Source organism: Anastrepha obliqua, chromosome 3 (genome assembly GCF_027943255.1).
Source record: "Anastrepha obliqua isolate idAnaObli1 chromosome 3, idAnaObli1_1.0, whole genome shotgun sequence".
Classification (NCBI taxonomy): domain Eukaryota; kingdom Metazoa; phylum Arthropoda; class Insecta; order Diptera; family Tephritidae; genus Anastrepha; species Anastrepha obliqua.
This window is the reverse complement of record NC_072894.1, coordinates 55,238,436-55,264,169: the sequence shown is the minus strand read 5'-3', so window position 1 is coordinate 55,264,169 and position 25,734 is coordinate 55,238,436. Positions and strand designations below refer to the sequence as shown.

The window sequence follows — 25,734 nt, the reverse complement described above, 5'->3', positions numbered from 1 at the left end:
GTATCCGGTTAAAATATATTCATTTTCCAGGTTTTTACATGAAATCTACGAAAAAGTATTTTTTCCCCATGCAAAATACATGGGATATTTCAAAGCCCCGGCGGCACCATTAGATATGGTCTGATTAAAAAAAAAAAAATACGGGTCTTTTTATTTTTCATTCTTTACCATTATGGGGGGCGGCAGCATAAAAATTTTAATATAAATTTTTTCCCATGCATTTTTGGACCACCCTAATATACATACATAAAAACCAAAAAAAAGTGTATAATAAATGTTATTTACTTTAAAAATGTCGATGATATTAACAACAAAACAAACGTTAATTAATTGTATAAATGTTTTAATTCATGGCCTAGTATCGTTAAAATTCCTTACCATTTATATTTGAATATATACACTTGTCGCATATTTGCTGTTTTGCTGCTAGAAACAAATGCAGAAAGAAAGAATAATATTAAGTAAATGAAAAAAATATTGAAAAATTAAAAGAACTAAGCACACGAATAAAAACGTGCATAATTCAATAATACCTAAGTAACAACGCAGTAGCAAGCGGAAATGTTTATTAAAAAACTATTATTATGGATGTGTTCGAAATCGTTACTCCCACGAAACCAAAACGAAAAACAAGCATACCATATTCGTTTAGTTTAACAGCTGCACGTTGTACATATTAACTTTAAATCAAACAAAAATGATGTTATACATTTTTTAACGTGCACTTAATATATTGTAATCGATACTTGAGTAATTAAATGAAAGTATTTTTGTATTTTTAGACGTAAAATCCACTTAGATTTTAATTTAAATATATTTAGTAGAATATCAGTTACATTGGCGAGACCGTTTTGCGGAATTAGTTAATTTAAAAATGCATTTTAGTGTTAGTGAATTCATACACGCATATGTGTGGAATTTCGTTTAGTAGCGCCTGCCCCGCGCTTAACTCTTACCCTGCCACCTACCAAATTTTGCATGATTTTCAGCTTTTTGCAGAAACCTAACCACATTCCCTTGTCGAAAAACTCACCTTTGTAATAATTGTTGTTCACGAACACCATTGCATTAATTTTACGATCAAAACTTATATTTTTGCTTTGGCTTTCCATAATTTATGACATCAATGAAATGATAAAAAAATATATGACAAAAACGACTATTTCTGGATGAGAGAGGATTTGAAATGGTAAACTGCCACATATTAAAAACGGTTTAAAAAAGATGTCAAAACTTGGGTGCACAAGAAGGTTTTAAATTTGTTCCATTGAGGGTGTGAAGTTAAAACGCCATTTAAGTTAACGTATTTTTGCTTTTGGAAAAAAACAATTGGGATTTTTAGGACAACCCTAGGCGTAAGCAAAACGTATTGGTGCATAATTAAGACGTGTAAAATCATCGCTGGAAAACTGTGTTAAAAACAATTTATTTAGGCAACTTCAGTAATTCACTAGATACATTTTTTGTCTAATGTTCGACCAGTAAAACACCACTTAATAATATCGGAGGTCTACCTCATCCCGCCATTTTTATGTAACTACATTTTTTACTATGGTTAAATACGCGTAGGATCTGGATGATATGCTTGTAGTACTCAGCTCGAAATTAGTCCGGTATAGAAACGCAGCTGCTGCCTTCCTTTTCTCAATATTGAGCTTCCACATAACCTTTACGTCAAGGCACCTACATAAATCACCTTATTAAGGGAAATTTAACTCTGGATATTTTATGTTTCTTCGCGAATAGAACGAGCCCGGCTTTGAGAGGATTTAACAATTTACCGCTTGTCACCAACACTCCCAGCAAGTGATTGACAACGACAAACCCTCACAAAATAGTGCGAAAGGCGCCCCCTGACCGTTCTGCTACTAAGCATTTTATAGATAAACCTGATCAGGTCGGTCCCAACATTCATTTATGTACAATAACATTTTGGCTGACGTAGCACGCCAGGGTTTCGGTAGCTATTGGCTGATCAGGGTAAGACATACATGCCTAACATTGGGTTCTTGAAGAGCGCCCCGAAGCTTCCAGAAAGATAAGAGAGAAGTCCTTAGTGGTATCACTAAAGTAAGTCCTTTGTCCTTCGATCAACTATAAAAGTTAGTTCCGACTTCTCCTCAGAGTACCCCCGAACATAGCTTTTTACATGTATTCCGATGCCCTTCCGCTCGTATAGGCTTTGGCCTGCGGGGCTGCATTGAGGGTCAAAATGGTGTGAGGAGCCGATTTCGCCCCTGGAGTTCGGCTCTAAATCTCTACTACCATCTAAAAATTTAGAGAGTTTGATGATCTTGCCTTGATGAACGCTGATCTGCCATAAACTCTCTGGGAATACAAAGTAATTAATAAAGTAGTTTTTGAAGTGAAACTTCTTTAGGCGCGTCGGGGGCCCCAAGGCAGATTGAAAATAGGCGAGTGAAACGGTAAGTTCGGAGCGTTACCGAAATCCGTCAAATGGCACTGCTTTGCCAGTAGTGGTTTTGTATTGTATTAAAGAACTGTTGCATACTTTTAGGCACTCATTAATTGCTTTGTGCGTCGATAATAAAGTGTATCTACGATATTTTCAATAACTTTCTAAAACCAGGGAATGTTAATGCAGGGAAAGTTAACGAAATGAGAAGGCGCAAAATTGAATAGCAGTTTTTCGAGTTGCAAATTGAAGATTCTGCTAATAAGGCAGTGTCGCCTATTCATGTTGCTGGTTTGCTAACGACTGAACGATGGAGAGTAAGAATACGTGTCATCAATTGATGTATGGGATGGACAGCACTGCTCTATAGCAAACTACCCACGCCGTGCATCAGCCGTTCAGTAAGTGTGAAGCGAGGTTAGGATATTGCGTTGACCTGTGATTTGCACTGAACGAAGCGATATTCTTAATAGTTTTTAACAATATCGCTAAATCGAAGGAATATACGTATTACGGCTATTGATTTTTCTTTATTGCGTAACTATTTAGAGGAAATTCAGTGTATGTTGGTGAACAATTAAGTTACAGGCAAAATGAGTCAGAGTGAGACTGATGTGACGCAAACTTGCGCATCAGATGCGACTCATCAACAGATAGTTGTCTCCAATATGCCTGATGAAATACATGGCAATCCAAGGTAAATATATATTAAGTAAATATATCAAATAAATATATCAAAAATAAATAGTACAAATTTATGTGGAGTGATGTAGAAAAAAAAAATATGAAAACCTGAATTTAACACGAGAGAGGGGGGAGAGATCTAAACCGGGGCTCCCATGCACGGAACAACCAACTTAGAAGTTTCACTTCTACCGTGCGTGAGTCTGACACACCCTATTTTTATTTTTCTGCTTTTATGCAAACCTTAAAAGAATATTGGAGGGTAAACATTTCGAAACCAATTTTTCAAATTTTTCCAAGAAGATAATTGATAAAGAAAAATCATATATATATTTTCTTTATATTCTACTTTCATTTGATACCCGTCTGTCTATATCAAATGTTTTTATAGATTTATATTTCGGGTCCTTGATACTTCTGGAACTTTGAATTTTTTTAATCTTAATATTTTAGTGAAAAACCACAAACGCAGGTATACTACAATTGCGATCTAGTTTCGCAAGCATATACATTTTTCATGTGGGACATGAAATTCAATTTTGTTGCACTGTGTAAGACTTTGAATAAAAAATTTTCCAATTTCACACAAGCAAATAGTTTAAAACCTCTTTGTGTACCCAAAATTGTATAGGTGCATTATGGAAAATGTACCCTTTTTTGAAATTTATTGTACGAAAAACTGTTACAAGTTTTAAACAAAATAGTCGTTTTTTTAGTTTAAATCATTTTTGTAACAATTGAGAGAGTTGCACCTTTTCATAAGACGCAATGAGACATGCGAAAATTATACTAAATGCAAAATGTTTTTAAATGTAATTCTATATATGTACATATATTGTATTCAGTTTACAATTGTTTATAAGTTATGCAAATAATTTTTTCCATCACTAAAATTGAATTCACCATAGCAAATTTCTTAATTGAGTGAGCTCATCCCTGACCACGAAGCAACAGATCTAATTTAAAGACAACACAGGTTGCCCATTTTTATAACGTTTTTTTGGTATCGTAACTCTATAAATATATTCAAAAATTTATCCTTGTGACTTTGGGAAAGTCGATTGCTCATAACAAGTAAAGTAAAGTAATTTGCGCTTACCGCCTTTGCTGGGTCTTGTTTCGATCCTTCGCCCATTTGCGGTGTGCGTTTTGATGTTGATGTTGATGAGATACTCAAATTTTAATGCCCGCTTTAGTCCCCCAAAGGACCTTTTCATGGCATAGTGTATTACACTCGGAGGGTTGCTATTGTCTGCCAAAGGGCGACCACTATTCGACCTTTTAGACTTTTTCTCTCATTTTTGTGTTTCACGCCCTAGGTTTCAAGCCTGAGCGCTACCAAATAGGAGTTACGTATCAACCCATTCTTCTACCTTGATCTAAGTAATACAAACAAAATGAAAACCGCATGACACGCATTCACGTTTCATCAACGGGTTCAATGTATTCAGTCTGTAGGTGGGAACAGGATGCTGCCGTCGACTGTCATTTAAAGATGTGATATTGTCATACAGAACCCCTGAATTGCTTGCATCTAAACGCCCCAAGATGGTTGAATAATAATCTTCGTTGAATGTTTGTAATTTTTGAAGGAATTCATAATGCAACACACCGCAAATATCTAATTCCGCGCCGAGGTTTGACTGCTTCTATACTCATGCACCTTCTAGCATAGGAACTTTAGAACTTTAATTAATTGCATAAAAATAAGAAATCTCAAAAGCCTCTCAGATTGTACTAACCATTAAAGTCTTATAGTCCCATATCATATTTCAAGGTCGGTCAGTGAGCGGTTTTCTGGTCCACATGTTTCACTTATGTAAGAATGGTCGTGGGGAGAAACTGCCAGAGTATGTCATACTTAAGTTCTCATATAGAAAAACAGAGCATTTTCTAGTTTCTCATTTTTGGTAATTCTGTAATATCCATATGCACCTCTGCAAGAGATACAAATAACCAAATTTTGTCGCGATGACTGAAAAACTTGCTAAACGTTTCTTTTACATTTTTTACATTTTTTACATTTTACATTTAGTTAAAATCGTCTGAGAATTCTATCGTCATGCATTAAATGTCCCAATCGATTAATATTTAGTAAAAGTCTTGATATTTTATCGAACTTAGTAGCCGATTTCCTCAAGAAGAAAGCTGGCATGTAAAACATAAGTCCGGTATAATTTGAAGCCAACCTCTTCTGGCCGTGATTTTCATAATGCAGCCAATCTTAAGTTACAACAGCTCCAACTATTTCGTTCCTTCAACCAACACAAATAAGTAAAAATATAAATAAGATGAGAAGAATGTTACCTGCAAATCCAAAAGATTTTATCTCCTCCTCCCATTAGTTGGCTAGTTTGAATATGCACCATGCCGTCGTCAGAGCCTTGATCACGGCTTGACTATTAGAGAAAATGTTAATATCTCCCTTGCTCACACGTTCCCTAAGCCTTTTGCATGTTTGCAGGACCGGAAAGACTTCTGTCTGAAAAACACTAGCAGTATTTGGCAATTTTAAGCAAATAGATAAATTGGCTGATTTAGAGAAAACACCTGCTCCGACTCCCGATTCCAGCTTGAAGTCGTCAGTTAAGATGGAGATACCAGCTTCGATGCAGGTTTTCTCCTCATTCCAATCCTGCGTACTTGGAAAGTTTTCCCTGGCATGACCCTCAAACACCAGTTTGCTGATAGAGAGATATGTTCGAAGTTCAGAGAAATGCGGTGTTAACTGCTTAAAACTGCTACCATGTCCCTTGAGAGATTGCCTCCAGAGGGCAACCTCCTTTAGCCCGATTGCCTTTTGAGCTGCGATGGAAATAACGTAAAAGCGATGAGAAATAAATGCAAAACGACACTCAGGGCGGCATTGGGGCAAGTTCTACATGTGTCGGTGCTGCCAATAGCTGATAATATGTATAGAATCTGGTCTGGTTTCTGAATTTTAAGAAACTTGGTAATGGTATGGCGGCTGCCGTAGCCGAATGGGTTGGTGCGTGATTACCATTCGGAATTCACAGAGAGAACGTTGGTTCGAATCTCGGTGAAACACCAAAATCAAGAAAAACATTTTTCTAATAGCGGTCGCCCCTCGCCAGCAATGGCAAACCTCCGAGTGTATTTCTGCCATGAAAAAGCTCCTCATAAAAATATCTGCCGTTCGGAGTCGGCTTGAAACTGTAGGTCCCTCCATTTGTGCAATAACATCAAAACGCGCACCACAAATAGGAGGAGGAGCTCGGCCAAGCACCCACAAAGGGTGTACGCGTCAATTATATATATATATATAATGGTCATGGTGATTACTGAATAGCATTCTTCGCTAAGCTGTAATTTTCCCTATCTGCTATGGTGACATATGGCATGCATTTAGTCAAAAAATTCAGCGCTAATTATTTTTGAAACTTTTTTTGCAAACTTGCAACGACAATGCACATTGTGCCATAAGTTCTGTTACAGGTTAAACCCCTTATAGATATGAGATTATAATACTTTCTTCAAAGAAGTTAGTTTTATGTAAATGTTCACGTAAATATTAAAAAAAAAAAAACAAATTTTAAATTTTGCTTCCATTACAAGCCTTGAAATGATTAGGTTTTTCAGCTTTTGCAGCACGCACGGTTTTTATGGATGTTGACGTTCCTGCTCGAACTAAAGATTTTGAGTCTCTCAAAATTTCTGTAAGGTCTTCGACAGGGCATGCTCTCCATTTCTGACCCCAAACTGTAGTCCAATGGATTCAGATCTGGACTTCCCCACGGCCAAACTTCTGCGACTATCAACTTAGGTTTACTGTTTTTTATCCACTGCTAGGTGGTTTTCTCCTTAAGACTGGAGAGAAATCTTGCTGGAAGATCCAACGCTCTCCATCAACTGCTTCACCACATAACTGCTTCTAAGAGATCCTCCTGGTACACTTATGTCTTAAGCCGTTTTTCGCAGAAATGAATGATATAACGCCTTTACAAGGCACTCCCGACCAAACCATTACCGAGGCTGGAACAAAATTTTTCGCGGCTTTAGAAGTTTTAGCATAGATTTTGTCGTTTTGTGTATTAAATACTTCTTCAACAGTGAACGTTTTCTCATCTCTGAAAATAATATTTCATGACCGTTGACCGCGTGGCACCAAAGAAGCTGCTTGCATCTTCTTCTTCTAAATTGGCGCGATAACCGCTTACGCAATTTTGGCCGAGTTTAACAAAGCGCGCCAGTCGTTTCTCGTACTAACCGGCGCCAATTGGACACACCAAGTCCTTTTACACCTGATCTTTCCAACGCAGAGCATCTTTCCTCTGCTACCACCAGCTGGTACCGCATCGACGTAGCCGCTGGATCTTTATTCGCTGCGCTATGTCTAAGTCGTCGTAAAGCTCATACAGCTCGTCGTTCCATCGCCTGCGATATTCGCCGTTGCCAACATGCAAAGGTCCAAAAATCTTGCGCAGAATCTTTCTCTCAAACACTCCAAGCGTCGCTTCATCGGATGTTGTCATCGTCCAAACTTCTGCGCCATACGTTAGGACGGGCATGATGAGAGCCTTGTAGAGTGTTAGTTTTGTTCGTCGAGAGAGGGCTTTACTGCTCAGTTGCCTACTTGTTGGCAAGAGAGATTCTACGTTGGATTTCAAGGCTGATATTGTTATCGGTGTTAATGCTGGTTCCTAAATAAACGAAGTTTTTTACAACCTCGAAATTATAACTGTCTACAGTGACGTGGGTGCCGATACGCGAGTGCGCCGACTGTTTGTTTGAAGACAGGAGGTACTTCGTTTTGTCCTCGTTCACCACCAGACCCATTCGCTTTGCCTCCTTATCCAGTTTGGAGAAGGCAGAACTAAAAACGCGATTGTTAAAGCCGATGATATCGATGCTTGTATCTGCCGAGTCTAATTTTCTTCAAGCGCCTTGTCAAAAGATAACCAGTTGAGCGACGGAAGGCTTTCATGTGAACATCATTTCTAATTAGTCTTCGCATAGATATGGTTGACACGTTTATTTCCATGATTGTCTGCTTTCTAAGGAGATTTCTGCGAATTCTTTCTCACCGCAATGCGAGTTTCTTTAGCTCCCCACTCCAGTCACGAAACTGAATATATTTAATGGGTAGACAATGTACATATATGAAGAAAAGCAAAAATAACGGAATTCTTATCTGCGAATTTGTCCTCGCCGTATGCATTTTTCAATTTTTTACAGAATTTATGGCAAGTATAAATATATCCGTGAGCTTTTGACAAAGCAACTTAACTGACTTTAACAGAATTTGTTTTTTTTTACCAACATATAAACATTTTTAGCTAGAAATTGTTCATACAAGCATACAGGGTGAACGATATGAAGTGTTACCAACTTCACACTGCTTGTATCTGTAAAACAGCTCATGACATCATCGTCAAAATTGTTCTAAGAACAGTTCAATAAATTGTTTATAAGCCATCGAAAGCATTTGCGTCTCAGTTTTGTTGAATTTTTTTTCTGTGATGGAATTGAAACGTAATAGTGTGATTGCGATATATTTGACTGAAAAATCACAACCAGCCATTATTCGTGACCTCAGTCACCACAAAGTGAATAAACTGTTTGTGTATCGCACTATAAAACGTTACAATGATACTGGTAGCATTGCAAAACGCTATTGAGGTGGACCAAAGAAAACCGCAACAACGCCAGAAATGGTGCGGAAAGTGAAGGTTCGACTTGAACGAAATCCAAGTCGAAGTGGAAGAAAAATGGCCAAAGAACTGAAAATATCACAAGACAGCATTCGACGCATATTGAAAAGTGAGCTCAAGGTCAAGGCTTACAACTTACAAAAAGCACACGATCTTTCACCCCAGCAAAAAAAAGTTCGGTGCGAAAGAGCAAAGGAGTTGTTACGGTTGCACGAACGTGGCGAATTTCCTAACATTGTGTTTTCTGATGAAAAAAATTTCCTAATTGAGCAGTTCATAAACACTCAAAACGATCGTGTTTACTTGACCGAACGCTCATACGAGAATTTGAGTTTACGTATGGCCACTCGAAGCAATTTCCCATCGCAAGTAATGGTTTGGGCCGCAGTGACCGCTGATGGACGCTCTCCAATCGTTTTTATCGAGCTTGGTGTCAAAGTGAATGCGACTTATTATCGGGAAAATGTTTTAGAAGCTGCTTTAGAGCCGTGGACACGCAAACATTTCGGTCGTAGACCATGGATGTTCTAACAGGACTCGGCACCGTTTCATAAAGCTCGTGTGAACCAAGAATGTTTAAAAAATCATGTTCCACACTTCATTTCGGCCACACAATGGTTTTCGAATTCGCCAGACGCAAATCCGATGGATTATTCCATCTGGTCGATTTTGGAGAGCAAGGTGAGGACTAAAAAATATGCCAGTATGGATGCGCTGAAAAAAGCGCACATTTGTGCAACATCCAACTCATTTTTTGCCCCTTTGAAGGCTATAGTCAAGGAAAAAGGTAATATCGAGCTAAAGTGAATATATGTTAAAATTGTAATCATTTTTGAACAATTTTGTCTTTGAAATCAATAAAATACAAATAATTTCACACAAAAAAGTTATGGTGTTTTGAATAGGTAACACTTCATATCGTTCGCCCTGTATATAGTTTATATGTGCTTATCTACCTATATTATAAGCCAACAGGATTGTGCTATCTGTGAAGCTAAAAGTGCTACGTCGACATGGGCTGTTTTGTCAAAAGTTTGAAGAATTGTAAACTCACTCTGTTGCATATAAATACGTTAACTTACAATTTGATAAAAAAGTTATTTGCACAACTCAAAGCAATAATGTATTTTTCTGCTGATGCTTTTGTAAATATTTTCTTCTAAAAAATTTCACATACACAAACAACTATATTTTATTGTTGCATGCACAATTTATTAAACTTAAATACAATTGTTATATGCGCATTTTACTTTCTGCCTATCTGACAATTGCACCATGAAAAAAATTGCGATTTTTTTTGCCAAAGAGATTTTTCTATAAAAAAAATTATCGAGCATTGCTTTGAATTGATAAAATAAAAACACATTCATAAAAAGTAAATCTTAAAAATATTTTAAATGAATGAACAAACTAATAAAATTTATATATCATTAAATCATCAAGTATTAGTTCACAAATATTGCAAATGGAATGTTTAAGGATATGATTGACTGACACTCACGGCCCAAATCACATATGTATGTACGTGTGTTCTATAGCACACAACCACACATAATACTCATTTATAGACCTACTCACATATGTTCATATGTTCGTATTTGAATGCTTGTACCAATTATATAACAAGTCTGTTTGGCTACTTAGTTGCGTAATGCTGCTATACATAATGCGATGGCGTAAGCGTAGTCGTAAGCTCTTAGCGATTTCGCAAATTTCGTTGAAAATCGTTAATTTAAAATACTAGGTATGTAGGCAGGATGCTTTGTAAATTTAAGTAAGTAGTAATGCTAAGTACTCTTTTGAAACAGATTACGATTTAAGCAACTCGCGTTTGCTCGTTATACTGTTGATATGCATCCGATGGACATACATACAATGCAATTTAAATCATATAACATTTCCTCTATAGCTCAATACTTTGCTTAGTATATTTTCTTTAGGATATATTAGTTGAAAAATGCATTGTTCCTAGAACGACTTTTGCAGTTGTAATGCATACATAAATCAACAAAAAAATTAGTAATATGTAAATGCATATTTAAAATGTAATTAAGTGTCTTCTCAACCTCGGAACGGTCTTCTATCACATGTACATATTTTTAGTGCTCGTGTGCATACATAAATACTTGTAAATGTTTTTAAATTAATATTTAGTAATAATTATATAAATATGTAGTTAATGTTATTAAAATTCGTATGTGTAGTTAACGAGTTGTTGTGAACTTTTCTAAGCCATATTAATGGCATCTTAGTTAGGTTTGTCGTAGTATAATAAATATCTTTTTTAAATGGTAAAAAATATTTACTAAACAGTTGTATGTTCTCTATGCCAAACTATCTATTATTTTAGTTGGTCAATACACGATAACTCTGTTCAAAATTACCCATTAATCCCAAAATCATATAGAAAACGTTCGAAATCCATTTAATATATATCTGCTGAAGTAAGAAGCACTATTTGCTCTATTTTGCTCGCCTAGCACATACATATGTATACATTATTTGACTTACCCGTAGTTGAGCAGAAGCCTTCAGCCTCTGCAATGGTCCTAATGTCCTTGGTGAACAAATTTTTAACACTGGGGGATCGACTCTATAGGAGTTGAAATATTGCAATGTCTATTTGACCAAGGCCGGACCTTTACATATATAAAACACGCGTCGACGTCTCATCATCCTCTTGTCCCGATATATACGATCTTATATCCAACTGGTTCATGTGAACACTTAGTCGATTGTAACCGGTTAGCGAGACAGAAAACAACCTAATGTCAGTCCTATTAAACGATGTAATACCCTTCTTCCTAAGGAACATTGTGCCCATCTGAAAGGTGTGACGTCATACTGACGCAGTTACGTGAGAGAAATGTAAAAGCGCGAACAAAAATACAAGAAGAAGAAATGACACAAACACACAAGAGTAAATTGCATATTCGAGACGTCACACACACAACAATTTCGTCAAATTTACTGAGAGCGGAATTACGGTATGAGATGGGTGCTGTCTTTGTATGCCGTACAATATCGCAGCCAAACACATATTCCGCTCTGAGTTAACCCACTCTTGTTAAAGTAATAAGTGGCAACATTGTTAATTTTCAAGTTGACGATTCGCTGGTAACTCTTCCTCTAAAAATTACTCAGAAATACAACATTGTCAAACATAAGAAATCGATAAATTCCTTGAAATATACACACACGCTGAAATTGGATTGCAGTCGAGTTTGAATTTGTAGGTTAATAATTATAAAAACGGAAAACACAACAACTCTGCAATTGGAGATCACGGAGAACAATGGATCAGCATCTTTGTTGATGCTTTAAAGTGCATGGTGCTTGTATCTGATAACGATTCTCAGTGGCGGGTGACGAGGCTCAACCCGCCATGAGAATGGATGTTTTACTAGTATAGGGTGGGCCATGTAAAATTTGCTTTTTGAATCGGCTATAAAAAAAAATAATCTAGGTATATTTTTTCAAACTTTTTTTTTACTTTGAAGATTGAACATTGTCATTTAAGAATGAAAAATAATATCGTTCAAATGAATGCCACGACTGGCTTTACAGTAGGCCATTCGATCAACCCAAATTTTAAGCATATTTTCGATTGTTTGGGCTCCAATTTCATGAATGGCAACTTCGATTTCGTGTTTTAAAGCATCAATCATCTCTGGATGGTTCGCATAGCATTTGTCCTTAACGGCTCCAAAAAAAAAAATAGTCCAACGGGCTTAAATCACAGCCAATTGATATCGGAATTTCGGCTGATTATTTGGTTTTCAAAAACGGTAGCCAAAAGTTCGAGTGTAACTTTGGCAGTGTGACAATTTGCACCGTCCTGTTGAAACCAAATGTCGTCCATGTCATCCCCTTCAATTTTTGGAAACAACTCTTGACCATGTCACGGTAACGCTCGCCATTTACTGTAACCGCGGCTCCTCGCTCATTTTCGAAAAAAAATGGCCCGATGATGCCGCCAGACCGAAAACCGCACCAAACAGTGACTCGTTGTGGATGCATTTGCTTCTCTACAGTAACGTGTGGATTTTCTGAGCCCCAAATCCGACAATTTTGCTTATTGACGTAGCCACCGATGTGAAAATCAGAAAATAAGAAGAAGACTCAACGCTTTGGAAATAGGTTTTCAATATTTCCCAATTTTGTTCAAGCGTATAGCGTCCCATTTCGTAAATATCATACCTTTAAGTAAATTATGAACACATTTGACATGTCATTTGTGTTACCATTCTCAAAAAAATAGGTGGTTCAAAAAGCAAACGCTATATGGCCCACCCTGCATTTCCCATAACTACAACTTTCATCAAATCAATAAAATGTTGATTTAGTGTGTGCAAACAAGTCATTTAGGCAGCATCCCAGGTAGTATCAAGCTTAAATAAATAACTTTTGGAACTTCAGAACTCCCTAAAAGAATGCAACGCTCAACGCTCCTTCACCTAAAAGAAACCGTACACACCCTCTTGCATACCGAACTGCCATCTCGTCAAACATCGGCCTTCTAGTAATACATAAATTTAGGGTTATGAAGCTCATTCAAATGGGCATAGTTCAAGTGCGAGTTTTTTTGAGTGGATCCTTACTTCAATTTAAAGTAATTGATGAAAGTTGTCATACAAATAGTCCCTCACTCGCTTTGCCTAGCAGATCAATTTTAATACATGGACAGCAAGTAGAGCATTTAAAACTGTTATGCAGTTATAATGGTGATTATTATTTTCGTCATACCTATAGAGCTTACAGCTAATTATTTATTTAGCTGTTTGTCTACCCGTCTATCAGTCTATAGTTCGATAGTGCCAAGTAGAAAGTAAGTTATCTCAACGCCTTTTTCCTTATGTCTGTAGACCATGGGCCTTGAGGCCGAAGTGCAAGCCTCATAAAGCAATGTGTGCCAATTTAAATTACTGCATGTTGTTTAAGAAATAAATACGCTTATTTTAACACATTTGAAAATGTGCTTGCCAGTGGCCACCTTTAAGTATGATTTTTATCGAACTTTTCCAAACCTAGAACATTCATAATTTGCCATTGCTAGCTTAAACCTGATTATTGAAATCAAAGAAAAACTACGTAAAGATCCCATATCAATGAATATCTACAAAAAAAGTGTTTAATTTTCAAAAGTTCACTGTTTACTCACTTATTCACTAGTACAGATTCCAGAAGTACAAAATTGCCTGGAATTGGTACGGTATGATCTTAAGAACAGAAAAGCATGTTTCAAGCGATGCTTCTGCGACTATAACTATAGGTAACACATGGGCTGAAAAGTCCAGGTCCTAACAAAGAAATATGTTTTTTTTTTTCAAAACTAGCTTTATTCATCAACGTAATTTCCATCAAGAACAACGCTATCATTCCAGCGCCGCGTTAACATTTCAATACTTTCATACTTTTGTGGAACGATTTATCGTTTGCCTCAAAATATGCCCCAGTTTCAGCGATAACCTATTCATTCGAGCGAAATTTCTTACCGGCGAGCATTTTTTTATGTCTGTGAACAGCCAGTAGTAGCTAAATCTGGCGAATACGGTAGATATGGGATTAATTTGAAGTAGAATTCTTGTAGTTTTGCCTTTGTTTTAATTGACCTGTGTAACGGTGGGTTGTCTAGATGAGACAAAACTGTGAGCAAACGCAGCGCCCCCTTTGAACAAAGTCCTCTGATATCTTTACGATGTCAGCTAACTCACACAACTTCACTTTTCGATCGTTCAAAACGATTTTATGGATTTTTTCTTTATGTTTGCATGTGTTCTGCCCCATTTGAACGTCCACTGCGTTTGCATCATCGGTGTCTCTACGTTTAACCACGTTTCAAGTCAGCAAACCATAATTTTGTTGTTGTTTTTGAAGATGCGGAGTCCCCATAAAACTTTTGAAGACATTGCTTCGCTTGAATGATATTTTTCCCATCAAGAAGCGGTGCAAAATTAAAACACGAAATCCTTTTTGATCCTTTATTTTGAAAATATCGAAAGTAGCGCAATAACTCACGAACTAATGAATAGAATATCACGAAATTTTAGCACCTGTCTTCTTAAGGTCAGTACTAACTAGAAAAGAGAGGAATGCAATAAAACTAGTGTTAGACCCGGAACTTTTCAGTTCATGTATTATGTTATAATTATGATCTTCCTCTGGAAGCTTCCATCGTTCGGTGTAAAACCTTTTCAAATGTACATATGTATGTGCAAACTACTAATACAATACAAAAAAAGGAATAAATGTTTAAACTATTCGGGTAATAAGAAAAAATGTATACACATACACATATAACATCTACATATATATGTATGTGTCATATTGTAGATTACTGGGTAATGAGTAAAATTTTGTTTTCGCGTATGAATTTTATTTTGCATATTTACTTCACCCTCCATACATTCCTTCGCAAGTACATAGAATTTACACTCTAAGTGCCTTAAACACATTCGCACTCATTTATGTAACATTATTTGGATGTGCTTTAAAAATTTGTTTCCCATCTTAATCCCAAAAATCCAATGTATGAAGCCTGTTACTTGTAAATAAGTATTTGTCCAACAAGAAAAGTTAATAAATATTCAAACAGAAATTTGCACACTAATATTCTCAAAAAGCTGAAAATTTTATATTCTGTTTTATAAAACGTAGGAAAATATGTGCATTTGTAAAAAACTGAATTAAAAGATTTTTCGAAATAATCAACTTTCCAAGTTGTTAGTGTTTTAGAAGTGGAGTTATAAAGATTACCCCTTAATTGCATATATATACATACATATCCCGTATTCGAAGACAAGATATGTGTCACCCTCAATTTGAATTTACTTAGTAGTATTAGTTGTTGGTGCGTTTATATGTAGTTCATTATTCATGCGAATGCACAGATATTTATTTATTTAATTTGAATATATTCAAGAAAACTGTAGTTTTAAATTTATCCAATATCAATTATTTAGCACAGGTACACACACACACACCAATACGTTCACAAACATACCGAAAGTAAACAAAGCCAAAACTTTAAAAGCAATATCATAAAGTAAACTTTGCTCGCTAGCGATGAATTAGATTCTTACATAACATAATAAAACATACAAACACATACACAAATTCCAAACTATAGCGAAATTTTGAACAAAATTGCACTTATTTAATATGATTTCAATGCATAATGGGAATTTCGTCAACAAATACAACAAGAATATATGTAGCAACAACATTCTACCAATACATGTAAGTATATACATATTAGTGCTATAATCATAAGTAGCCCACATGCACATTAGCGGTGTCCTTACACTTTTAAATGGAATAAATAATATAAAATTCTTTCATTTTAGAAGATTTTCCCAAATTTTATGGTCGAATTCCTAACTCAAATCTTTTCCCCCAGCTTTTTAAACTTACGAAGGCGGACTTAAAAGTTATTAGTTTAGGCAGAAATACTTGATTTTTTCTTATTCGTTATAACTAAGTCTATTTTTATAGTCATTCGTTTCAAAAGCTAAATCTAGGGTTTCCTTGCACTAAGTCATCTCTTGAAGTTCGAAAGTTTGAGTCATGCACGAAACGTCCATTAACCATCTACTATCACAGAAAAATTACGATTTGTAGCATACTCCCAATTTTGCCTGTGATTCCCTGTATTTATTCCCCCAAAGGCACATCCAAGGATTAAAAATAAAAAGTAAATAATTTGCGCGTACACAGAAGTTAGATGTTTAGCCGAGTTATTCCTCTTATTTGTGGTGTGTGTCTTTATGTTTTTCTACAAATGGAGGGGCCTACGGTTTTAAGTCGACTCCGAACGGCTTTTTGAGGAGGATCTTTTTGATGGCTGGAATACTCTTGGAGGTTTCTATTATTTGATGTTCATGCAGGTAGATTCGAACCTACACACTCCGCGGATACCGCGGCCGAGCGTTAGAGCTAAATAAATGGATTGGTAAACGAAGAAACGGACATTCCTTAAGGCAAGTAAATGTCTGCAGCTTTTAGTAAAATAAAGCAAAGTATAATTAACAGATTAATTAATAATTAGAGATTTTAATCCAATTAAGCTCGCTTTTCCAGATTCTTTACGCTTTACAAAAGCGGGTACCCATTTAGCCGAGCTCCACAGCTTTAGAAATCTACTGGATTGAATGTAGACCGGGGTTGTGGAAGATTGCCAACTGCGCAACACTAGCCTGCATTCTCTTTCCCTGACTCTTTGGACTTATCTTAATTTATCTCTGCACACAATGTGGCAAGTTTTGTGAAAATATTTTGGCCAATACGCTTACAAGATCGCTTTCGCATTAGGTAGTATTGATCGAGTATTAAGTCCCTTCAGCTGGGTTTCAGGTTGATAGCATCTAGACTGATTTCTCAAAAACTTTCTACAAAGTTTCACATTCTTTATTAATTTATAAGCTAGCACGCATCGGCTACATTTTTTCTGAACCTCTCTTCGTCTCCTCTGGGGTTCCCCAACGGAGCATACTTGATCCGCTGCTGTTTTGTTTTGTTAATAAATGATATAAGTAGCTGCTTTAGCTTCGCAAAATATTTGCTCTATACCGACGACCTAAAACTATTTTTGAAAATTACGAAACCGATGATGATGCACTTAAAATTCAAAAGGACATTGATAGCTTTCAACTATAATGCGTAAATTCTCCGCTTTCTTTAAACCTAGAAAAGTGCTTTAAAGCAGAGGTCGGAAAAGCTTGCTCGTGCGAGCAGTACACTCAACACAAGAATGATAGAGAAATTCGTCTTGCACTCAACACACGTATTCTAACGTTCTTAAAATCAGTCGTTGTACTGATACCAAAGAAACATTTCTTATGCCACAGTAAACATAGTTGGATATATAGATAAAAAAAAAAATGATTGGAAAAAATTGTATGATTCCAAATGCGTTTGGTGATATGTAGTGCCTTTGTACCACAGATCTATTAAAGAGACACCTGAGTATAATTCCAGTAGGCATTATAATATTTCTCATAGAGACTTTGATAATATTCAGGGTTTGCGAAGGGATAATTTGTTTACTGAGAAGAAAAAGAAACTACTGGAAACTATTTTCTTTGACTTTGAGAATTGATTTGAAGACATTAAGGAAATTTAGAAGTGCATTGATCTCTTTGATAACCCCTTTGATAATCCTATGACTCATAGGGACTTTGATATCTGTGCTGACCAAGCCACTTGCAAAGTCAGTTTTGCCGACCTTTGCTTTAAAGTCACGTATGTGAAATCTCATGACACCTGGCCGTCATCTTATAATACTTCTGCTATGAAAAATCTCCCCTTAGAAAACCATCTGCAGTTCGGAGGCAATATAAAACTGCAGGGACTTCCATTTTGTTGAAAAACATCAAGACGCACACCACAAATAGGAAGAGAAGCTTCACCAAATATACCAACCAAACATGCAGGCGCCAATTATACTCGTAAATACATACACAACATAAGCAAAGAATCCCCTCGATCATTGAAGTGCGAAAGTTCTCCAACAAGGAACTAACCCTTGCAGTGTATATAATAAAAAGACTTTGTCATGTTTCGAAAAGTTTACTGCTTCTGCTATTTTGGTGGATGCAAGTCTTGTGGAAAGTCATTATTTGGATATTACCAAGCGCGTTCTGAAATTATTATACAATGTACTTTTTGTCGCCTGAGAAGTAAGGCGCCTGCATGAGATGCGCATATCCTTAGTAATCTTACGAACTGTTGGTCGTCCATTAGTTTATTACTATTTGATTGATTTTATCAGCCATGTCTGAATTGGAAACTACACTTGAATTCTCCATATCTTATTTGACGTTCACGATGGGGTTTTCCCATAAACACTGAACAATTCGCTAACGACGAGTTTTTACCTACTAAATACTAAGGTGTATTGCTTTAAACATCACTTCCTAAATAAAGCATACGAGTACAATACACAGAGTAGCCCAGAGGTTTGAATACTAACTTAGGACCTTTTATCAACCAAATTTATTTTGATGCTATAATTCATAATAAAAATTAAATATAATTCTAATAAAAACTTAATTTATAATATTATGTGAATTATTTTGAGAAAATTGCAATATGTTAAAACACATAATAAATTAAAAATAGTCAAAATTCAAAAAAATCAACATACATGCATACGTATATGACAGCTATCAGGTAAAAGCTGTTGCCTCGATGTACCTCAGTAAAGTTTTTTGATTCCTCTTATGAATTTGAGGATATTTTCTCCTAAAATAAAGGCATAAGTCATGCATTTCTATATATAAAGTGTAAATATGTATACGTATTTATATGTACTTCTAAATTTATATAAAACTCTTTTGGTGTAGTTGCTCACTTCCATTTTGCATGACTCTTAACATTACCCAACGTACTAATAGGCCTCTTCCCCTCCATCCAAATAGCACACATGTGCTCTGCCATAGTGTATGTATTTATGTATGTATTTTGTCTTTTGTAGTAATTCATGTTAGAGTAAATAAATAATAGCTGTGTTTTTTACGCGCATATGTAACTGCGCTTAAAGCTTGTTTGCACGAAGCATTAAGCGCAGTCTTATGTACACTTATGAAATAATTGCGGATAAAGTGAACGTTTTTTACGTATCTGTTATGCCATGTGACAAAAATCACCTCTTTTGTTATCCAGGAAAAATTTTGTGTGGGCGTGATCTGTAAAAACATCTTACTTAGGCCTCTAGCGTCCATTTTGTTACCAGTGTTATATATTTGTAGTCGAATTATTATCATAGAAGGAAAATTCAACTATTTTTGTGCGTTATTTTCGTACGTTTTTATAACAGCAAGAAGAACAACGTTGAAAGTAAACAATTTATTTTTTTATCAGCTGCATATATGTATATATGTTTTCTCTTAATATTACTATCAAGGAGTGAATAAAAGTATTAAGAACCACTATCTGAAAATTTAGTTTTTTGAAACTTGAAGGGCTTTTAAAAATTTAATCCGAACATGTTTTTGTATTTATAATAATATGCAGCATTACTAACATATGTAAAATCTATACTTTCACGTCCACATACAATAAATATCTTTTACTATCGCAATCGCGGATCAGCGTTTTTTCGGATACATACCTATGTACATATGCGCGAAAAAAAACCAAAGCTAATGTGCTATTTTGTACGTATCTATGTATGTATGTCAAATAGAACAAATAGTACAAATTTTAATTAACTTTTAACTGTTTATCTGTGTCCAATGCATACTTTTATAGGAAACTCAGTATATAAGTTTGAGTTTATAGCATACATACATACGTATACAATTAAATAAATAGGAAGCATCCACGGTGGTGAGAGTACAGGAGCTGGCGACATTAGCGAACCGCTATCGTGCTCTCAGTGAAACTGATTTGCTAACGTAATAATTGCATTTTAATTTTAATTTTATTGTTGTATTAATTTTTATTTTTATTATTATTAATGAGCGAATTTACTCTCTTTATTGTTTGTTCAATTGTTACATCAAAGCTAGAACTGTTCTCACGGATGGTGCAATTATTCTTGGGAGCCATCTATAACTTTTGTGCTTTCGTACAAGTATCTGCTCAAAAATTAACAGTAAGCATACCTCTTGGTTGATTGCGCGCTCTATCGTTCCTGAGAAAGTAACTGGTATGAATCAAATCGTATGGGTGGCTGTGATTTGTTTTTATAAATACGGAACTTCACGTAGCCCCACAGAAGATAGTCGAGCGGCAGGAAGTTGCACGCATACCTACATATGTACATAGAAAACGAACTTTGAATCGTATTTTAGTATTTTAGATTTTTAACTACTTTTCTACCGGATAAAGCACAATCATCTTCTTGGAGGCGTTAAGGTTCTTAGCAGATTTTTTTTGCCACTTTCTAGCTTCATATTAATAATAATACGGGACACAGTATTCCGGTTAACATTTTGATCTAGCGATTGTTACAAACCCCATTTTATACAATCCGTGTAATCCATATATTTATAACTACTATGCTACTCCTCTTTATTAAATAAGGACGAATCTAGTCAAAGGAAAGTCAAGTGAAAACCAAGGCATGTCAATTTAGTTGCTAAAATGGTATTGGAGATTTTATCGAATGCTTTAGAGAAGTTTGTGTATATCGAGTCAATTTGGAAACCACTCTGAAAGTCTGCAATAGCAATCTTCAGAAAAAACTGAAAATACGACAAACTTCGATAACGTAGATCTTACAACTACAATTGGCATTATCGCTATATGTGCCCTTTTCTAAATTGGAGTGACTGATGTTAGCTTCCAATTCATCGATAAATATTCCTCCAGCTAAGGATTTAAATATTAAAATTTACTTGCAAAGATTGCAACATAGAGCCACAAGCAATATTACAGAAATACCATCGGCATCAGCTTGAGAAGAGTTCATAATCTTCAACCATCCCTCAATAACATCATCATCTGAGAGAACAAGTGAACTGAAGTTAACAGTAGAAAAAAATATCCTCACGAAGTTTTGGCGAATGGCTGCCAAATGTTCTTCATCAAGATCTTCATAAGATACGAAATTAGATGCGAAGAAATCAGCAAATAAGTTCGCTGTATCACTAACAGAGGAAGCAGTAACGTCTTAGAGAAGCCTTTTTCATCGATTTAATATATTGGTAAAAATTCTCCGAATTACTTTTTATGTTAACCTCAAAAATATGAATGTAATTTTATACAAATACTTATATGAATCACGAAACTTATTCCTGAGAATTTTGACGTTGATGTCATGAGCTGTTTTACAGATGCAAGCAGTGTGAAGTTGGTAACACTTCATATCGTTCACCATGTATAAGTACATACACCAAACTCTTTTTTCACACGGAAGATACGTTACTGAGAAAAGTGTGCAAACATATCTTGTAAAAAATATAATACATGCCACAAAAGTCTAGTTCACAAGTGTCAAATATAGTTGATGTACGGCGCTATTTGCAAAGATTAAAAATCCTGGGTGATAAGTTTTGCACCACGCTGTACTTAACCCGACTGGAACATGTAAATTTACCTCCATTAGTCAAAAATTATGCTCCTAAAATATAAAATATATTAGTATCGGCCAAAACATGAAATTTATACAATTTCACTTCGTGTTTTTACACCAACGATAACGAATGGTTAGCAACATAAAGAGTTTCCCAATAACAGGTGTTACTTTGAATAGCCCTCTATTTCGGTAGATGTCACTTTTGAAGCTGTCATTTTTTGATATTTGACAAGTAGAAACTACGCCATTAATAAAAATGAAACGATACATGTTTAAACAACGCATTGGAATTATTAAAATTTACTATAAAAATGGTGAAAATTCGGCAGAGACGGTTCGTAAAGCTCGAACATTTTTGGGTCATCGTGAAGCTCCTTGTCGGACCGCAATACAGAAATTGGTAAAAAAAATTCGAACTGTTGGGACAATTTAGTGATGTGAAAAATAAAACCCGTGCACGTCGCTCAAGAACAGTCGAAAATCGGAAATATTGCTGTTGTAGCCGAAAGTGTTGAAGAAAATCCAGTTTTGGGCATTCCTCGTCGTTCTTCGGAATTAGGCATTCCACTAACGTCATTACACCGTATTTTGCATAAAGATTTGGGTCTTAAGGCTTATAAAGTCCAGTTAACACAAGAACTCAAGCCGGCTGATCATCAACAACGTCGTGTCTTTGCTGATTGGGTCGTTAAAATGCATGAAAATGATCCGGAATTCCATCGAAACATCATCTTGACTAATGAGGCCCATTTCCACCTCGGTGGCTTCGTTAACAAGCAAAATTGTCGGATCTGGGGCTCAGAAAATCCAAGAGTTATTGTTGAAAAGCCTCTCTGTCCTCAACGTGTGACTGCTTGGTGCGGTTTATGGTCCGACGGAGTCATTGGACCTTACTTTTTCGAAAATGAGGCTGAAGCAATAGTTACCGTGAATGGATTGCGCTATCGAGAGATGATTAACGATTTTTTATGGCCGGAATCGGATGGTATTGATCTGGATAACGTTTACTTTCAACAAGATAACGCAAAGTGCCATACAAGCAACGAAACCATTGATATTTTACGGGAATAACACCTCTTATTGGAAAACCCTTTATAATGCTTTCGCTTCTAAGAAAAAATTCGGAAGTTAAATCTAAAAAATTATACAATATCGTGGCATTAGGTTGAAATTAATCGATTTATTTAAAAAAAACCCACGCTTATGATTTCTGAAACACTAAATGTAGAAACTCTTATACTCGTTTACTCGTCTTTAAACATAAAGCTACTCCTTGGCTTTCAAACACTTCCTCTCAATAATACCTTCAGCGAGCCTAGACGATAATGTTATACTAAATTTGAAAAAAAATGCATATATTTTAAAGATATGACTTCGAAGGAGATTTTGAGCAAGTCCAAATGGAATTAAATCTTTGGTAAAAAATAATAATAATAAAATAATTTGCAATATGAAGTCCGATGAAAAGCGAAAAACAAATCTCAAAGCTATCGAATTGTGCCAAAAAGATTCATGCGATTAAAGTAGCCTAAAGCCCGATATCTTTAAACAACCTGAAATTACTTATTGTACCTTAAATCACTCTGTACCAGATCGCATTTTTTTAGTAATTATAAAGAACGCCCATGTACCCTTTTAAATAAAACAAATAACAGTTAACAACCAAACGCCTTTTTGACTTAACATTTTCGAGGTAAAACAAATAACTCTACGAGTATTTTACTAGTACCATTGTGAGAAGAGGATTGTTTTAGGTCACTTTTTGTAGAGCAATTTCTTTGGACGACTCTAAAATGAAATTTAACACACAAAAAAATATTTGGTCGTAATCTAGTGAGAGAAAAAGAGAGAGAGAAAGTGTGTATTTAAGAAGTACGATGCACAAGAGCAGATCAATGGGGCAGCGCATCTGTATACCTATAGAGCAGGGGTCGTTAAAGGTTGCGCGTGCTGCTCGTACACTCAACACCCGTATACTTTCGCTCTTCAAATCAGTCATTATTCTAAACCTAATTCTTACTCTACAGTAGACACACATATTTGGATATGTGAATAAAATGATTGAAAAAGCCCCAAAAGTATAAATTTTAATTAATTTAAATTACTTAGTATTTAATTTAATTTAGTATTTACTTTTCCTTTTTTGGCGCATTTGGTTTTTGACGCCCTGGCTTACTCTTTTTACTTTTCACTGGGCAGAGCGCTTACTCTGTGCTCACCCCCACTCGTAACAACACTTGCCGACCTCTGTTATAGAGCCGCAAATTCTCACGGTGGAAAGAATTTTCGAAAAATTTGCTGAAAACAAGCGACGAGTCGGAATGAAATTCTTTTCATATCTTTGTTTAATCCCTTCTGATTTCGATTTAGTTTTTTTTTCATTATTATTAATTCTTTCTAGAACAATTTATAGAGAATTTTATACTATCTTCCAAAGTTTTGAACAGCTACCATACCGATACTAGTACTATGAAGTATTTCATGTGTCCTAACCACTAAGCTCGACGCCCGTTATTGTTCAAATACGGTCTATACAAATTTGCACTAACTGAGTAACCCGATACTAACACTGATAAATTGTCCAAGTTCGCCCTATATTCCACCTCTCGCCACATTCGTGACATGTTCTCTCAAGAGCCGGAACATCTTAAGAAAATGACATTATTATTTAAAATTGTATAGCATTACCTGCATTACTCGCTACTATAGGCCATTTTATAGTACATATTACATAACAAATAATTATTAATACACAAAGAATTAAATATGTCACATTTTGCAATTCCTACACAAATACACGTTACAAGCCACCACTGTTATTTTCTCTTAAAATTATTTTCTCAATAATAAAAAAAACGCTACTAAATTACCAATATTCTCTTTTTTCACTTGCTAATCTAAATCTTTTTCAGTATCAGCTATTCTCCGGTCGAACTTAAGCAAAAACATTTTACACGACATAACTATCAAAATCATTTTTAGCTCATCTTGCATATGTTTAGCAGAAATAAATTCTCTACTGCACCAAATAACAGCTTGAACTAAGAGGGGCTTGTGAAATAAATCGACAAGTTTCAATTTTCGCTTTAAGAACAAATAAACACATTCATATAAATATCTATGAAAAACCAACAAACAAAAAATTAGATTTATTTTCAGTCAGGTAGTATATTCGTACCTATCAAACTTAACTTAAATGTTATCTATATACTAGCATATTTAGTTAAAATACCTACCTTACTCACGTACAAACTTACATACATACATATATCAAAATGAGGTTGACGTTGTGTTAAACACAAAGTAAGCAAATAAAAGTTTACATATTTCCGAAATTTAAGGTGAATTACAAATACCCTGTATGCAAATGCAATCATTTTAAAAACTGAAATTAGAAATTAATACCTACATTTAATGTACTAGAAAAAAGGGAATCTAATTCAATTTAAATCTTTGTATTTACTTATACATACTAACATTTACACGAATTACAAACTACAAACCATTAGCAAATTTTCAGCAAAATATATTAATGTATTTACATATTTAATATGTTGATGTTCACAAAGGAATCTCGATGTTTTATTAAACAAGTATTGTAGGTGAATTGGGGCAAAAAGCCCAAAAGTATACATGCACACATACACACATATAATACATCCAAATACATCCAGTAGGTGAATTAGTAGGTGTACGTAGTGTTTAGCTCAGTACAAAATAATGGAAGTCACGAAAGTAAAGCCTTTTATCAATATTTTTTGTAATTTTCAAAAAGTTTAGTAGACTTGTCGTGGTAACTTCGTTCTATCAATATTACATGCATAAATCAATATCCAGAATTGTAGATTCGCCCATAAATACCTTTGTGTGACTTTTCTACCAAAAATATACCTATGCGGTTTCCCCTTAATTTACTGATTGAATTGGTTTTTCTATTAATC

General features: G+C 35.3%; 1 protein-coding gene across 1 annotated transcript in view; it reads left to right on the top strand.

Annotated features, from left to right (window-relative positions):
* The window catches only part of LOC129241547 (SCY1-like protein 2), a 101,123-nt gene extending 76,336 nt beyond the window's left edge, over positions 1–24,787 (top strand). Inside the window, exon 19 of the mRNA XM_054877943.1 lies at positions 24,706–24,787. Coding sequence (XP_054733918.1) covers positions 24,706–24,732 — 27 coding nt within the window. The 3' untranslated portion in view covers positions 24,733–24,787. The remainder of the gene's footprint in view (positions 1–24,705) is intronic.
* The last annotated feature ends 947 nt before the right edge of the window (positions 24,788–25,734 follow it).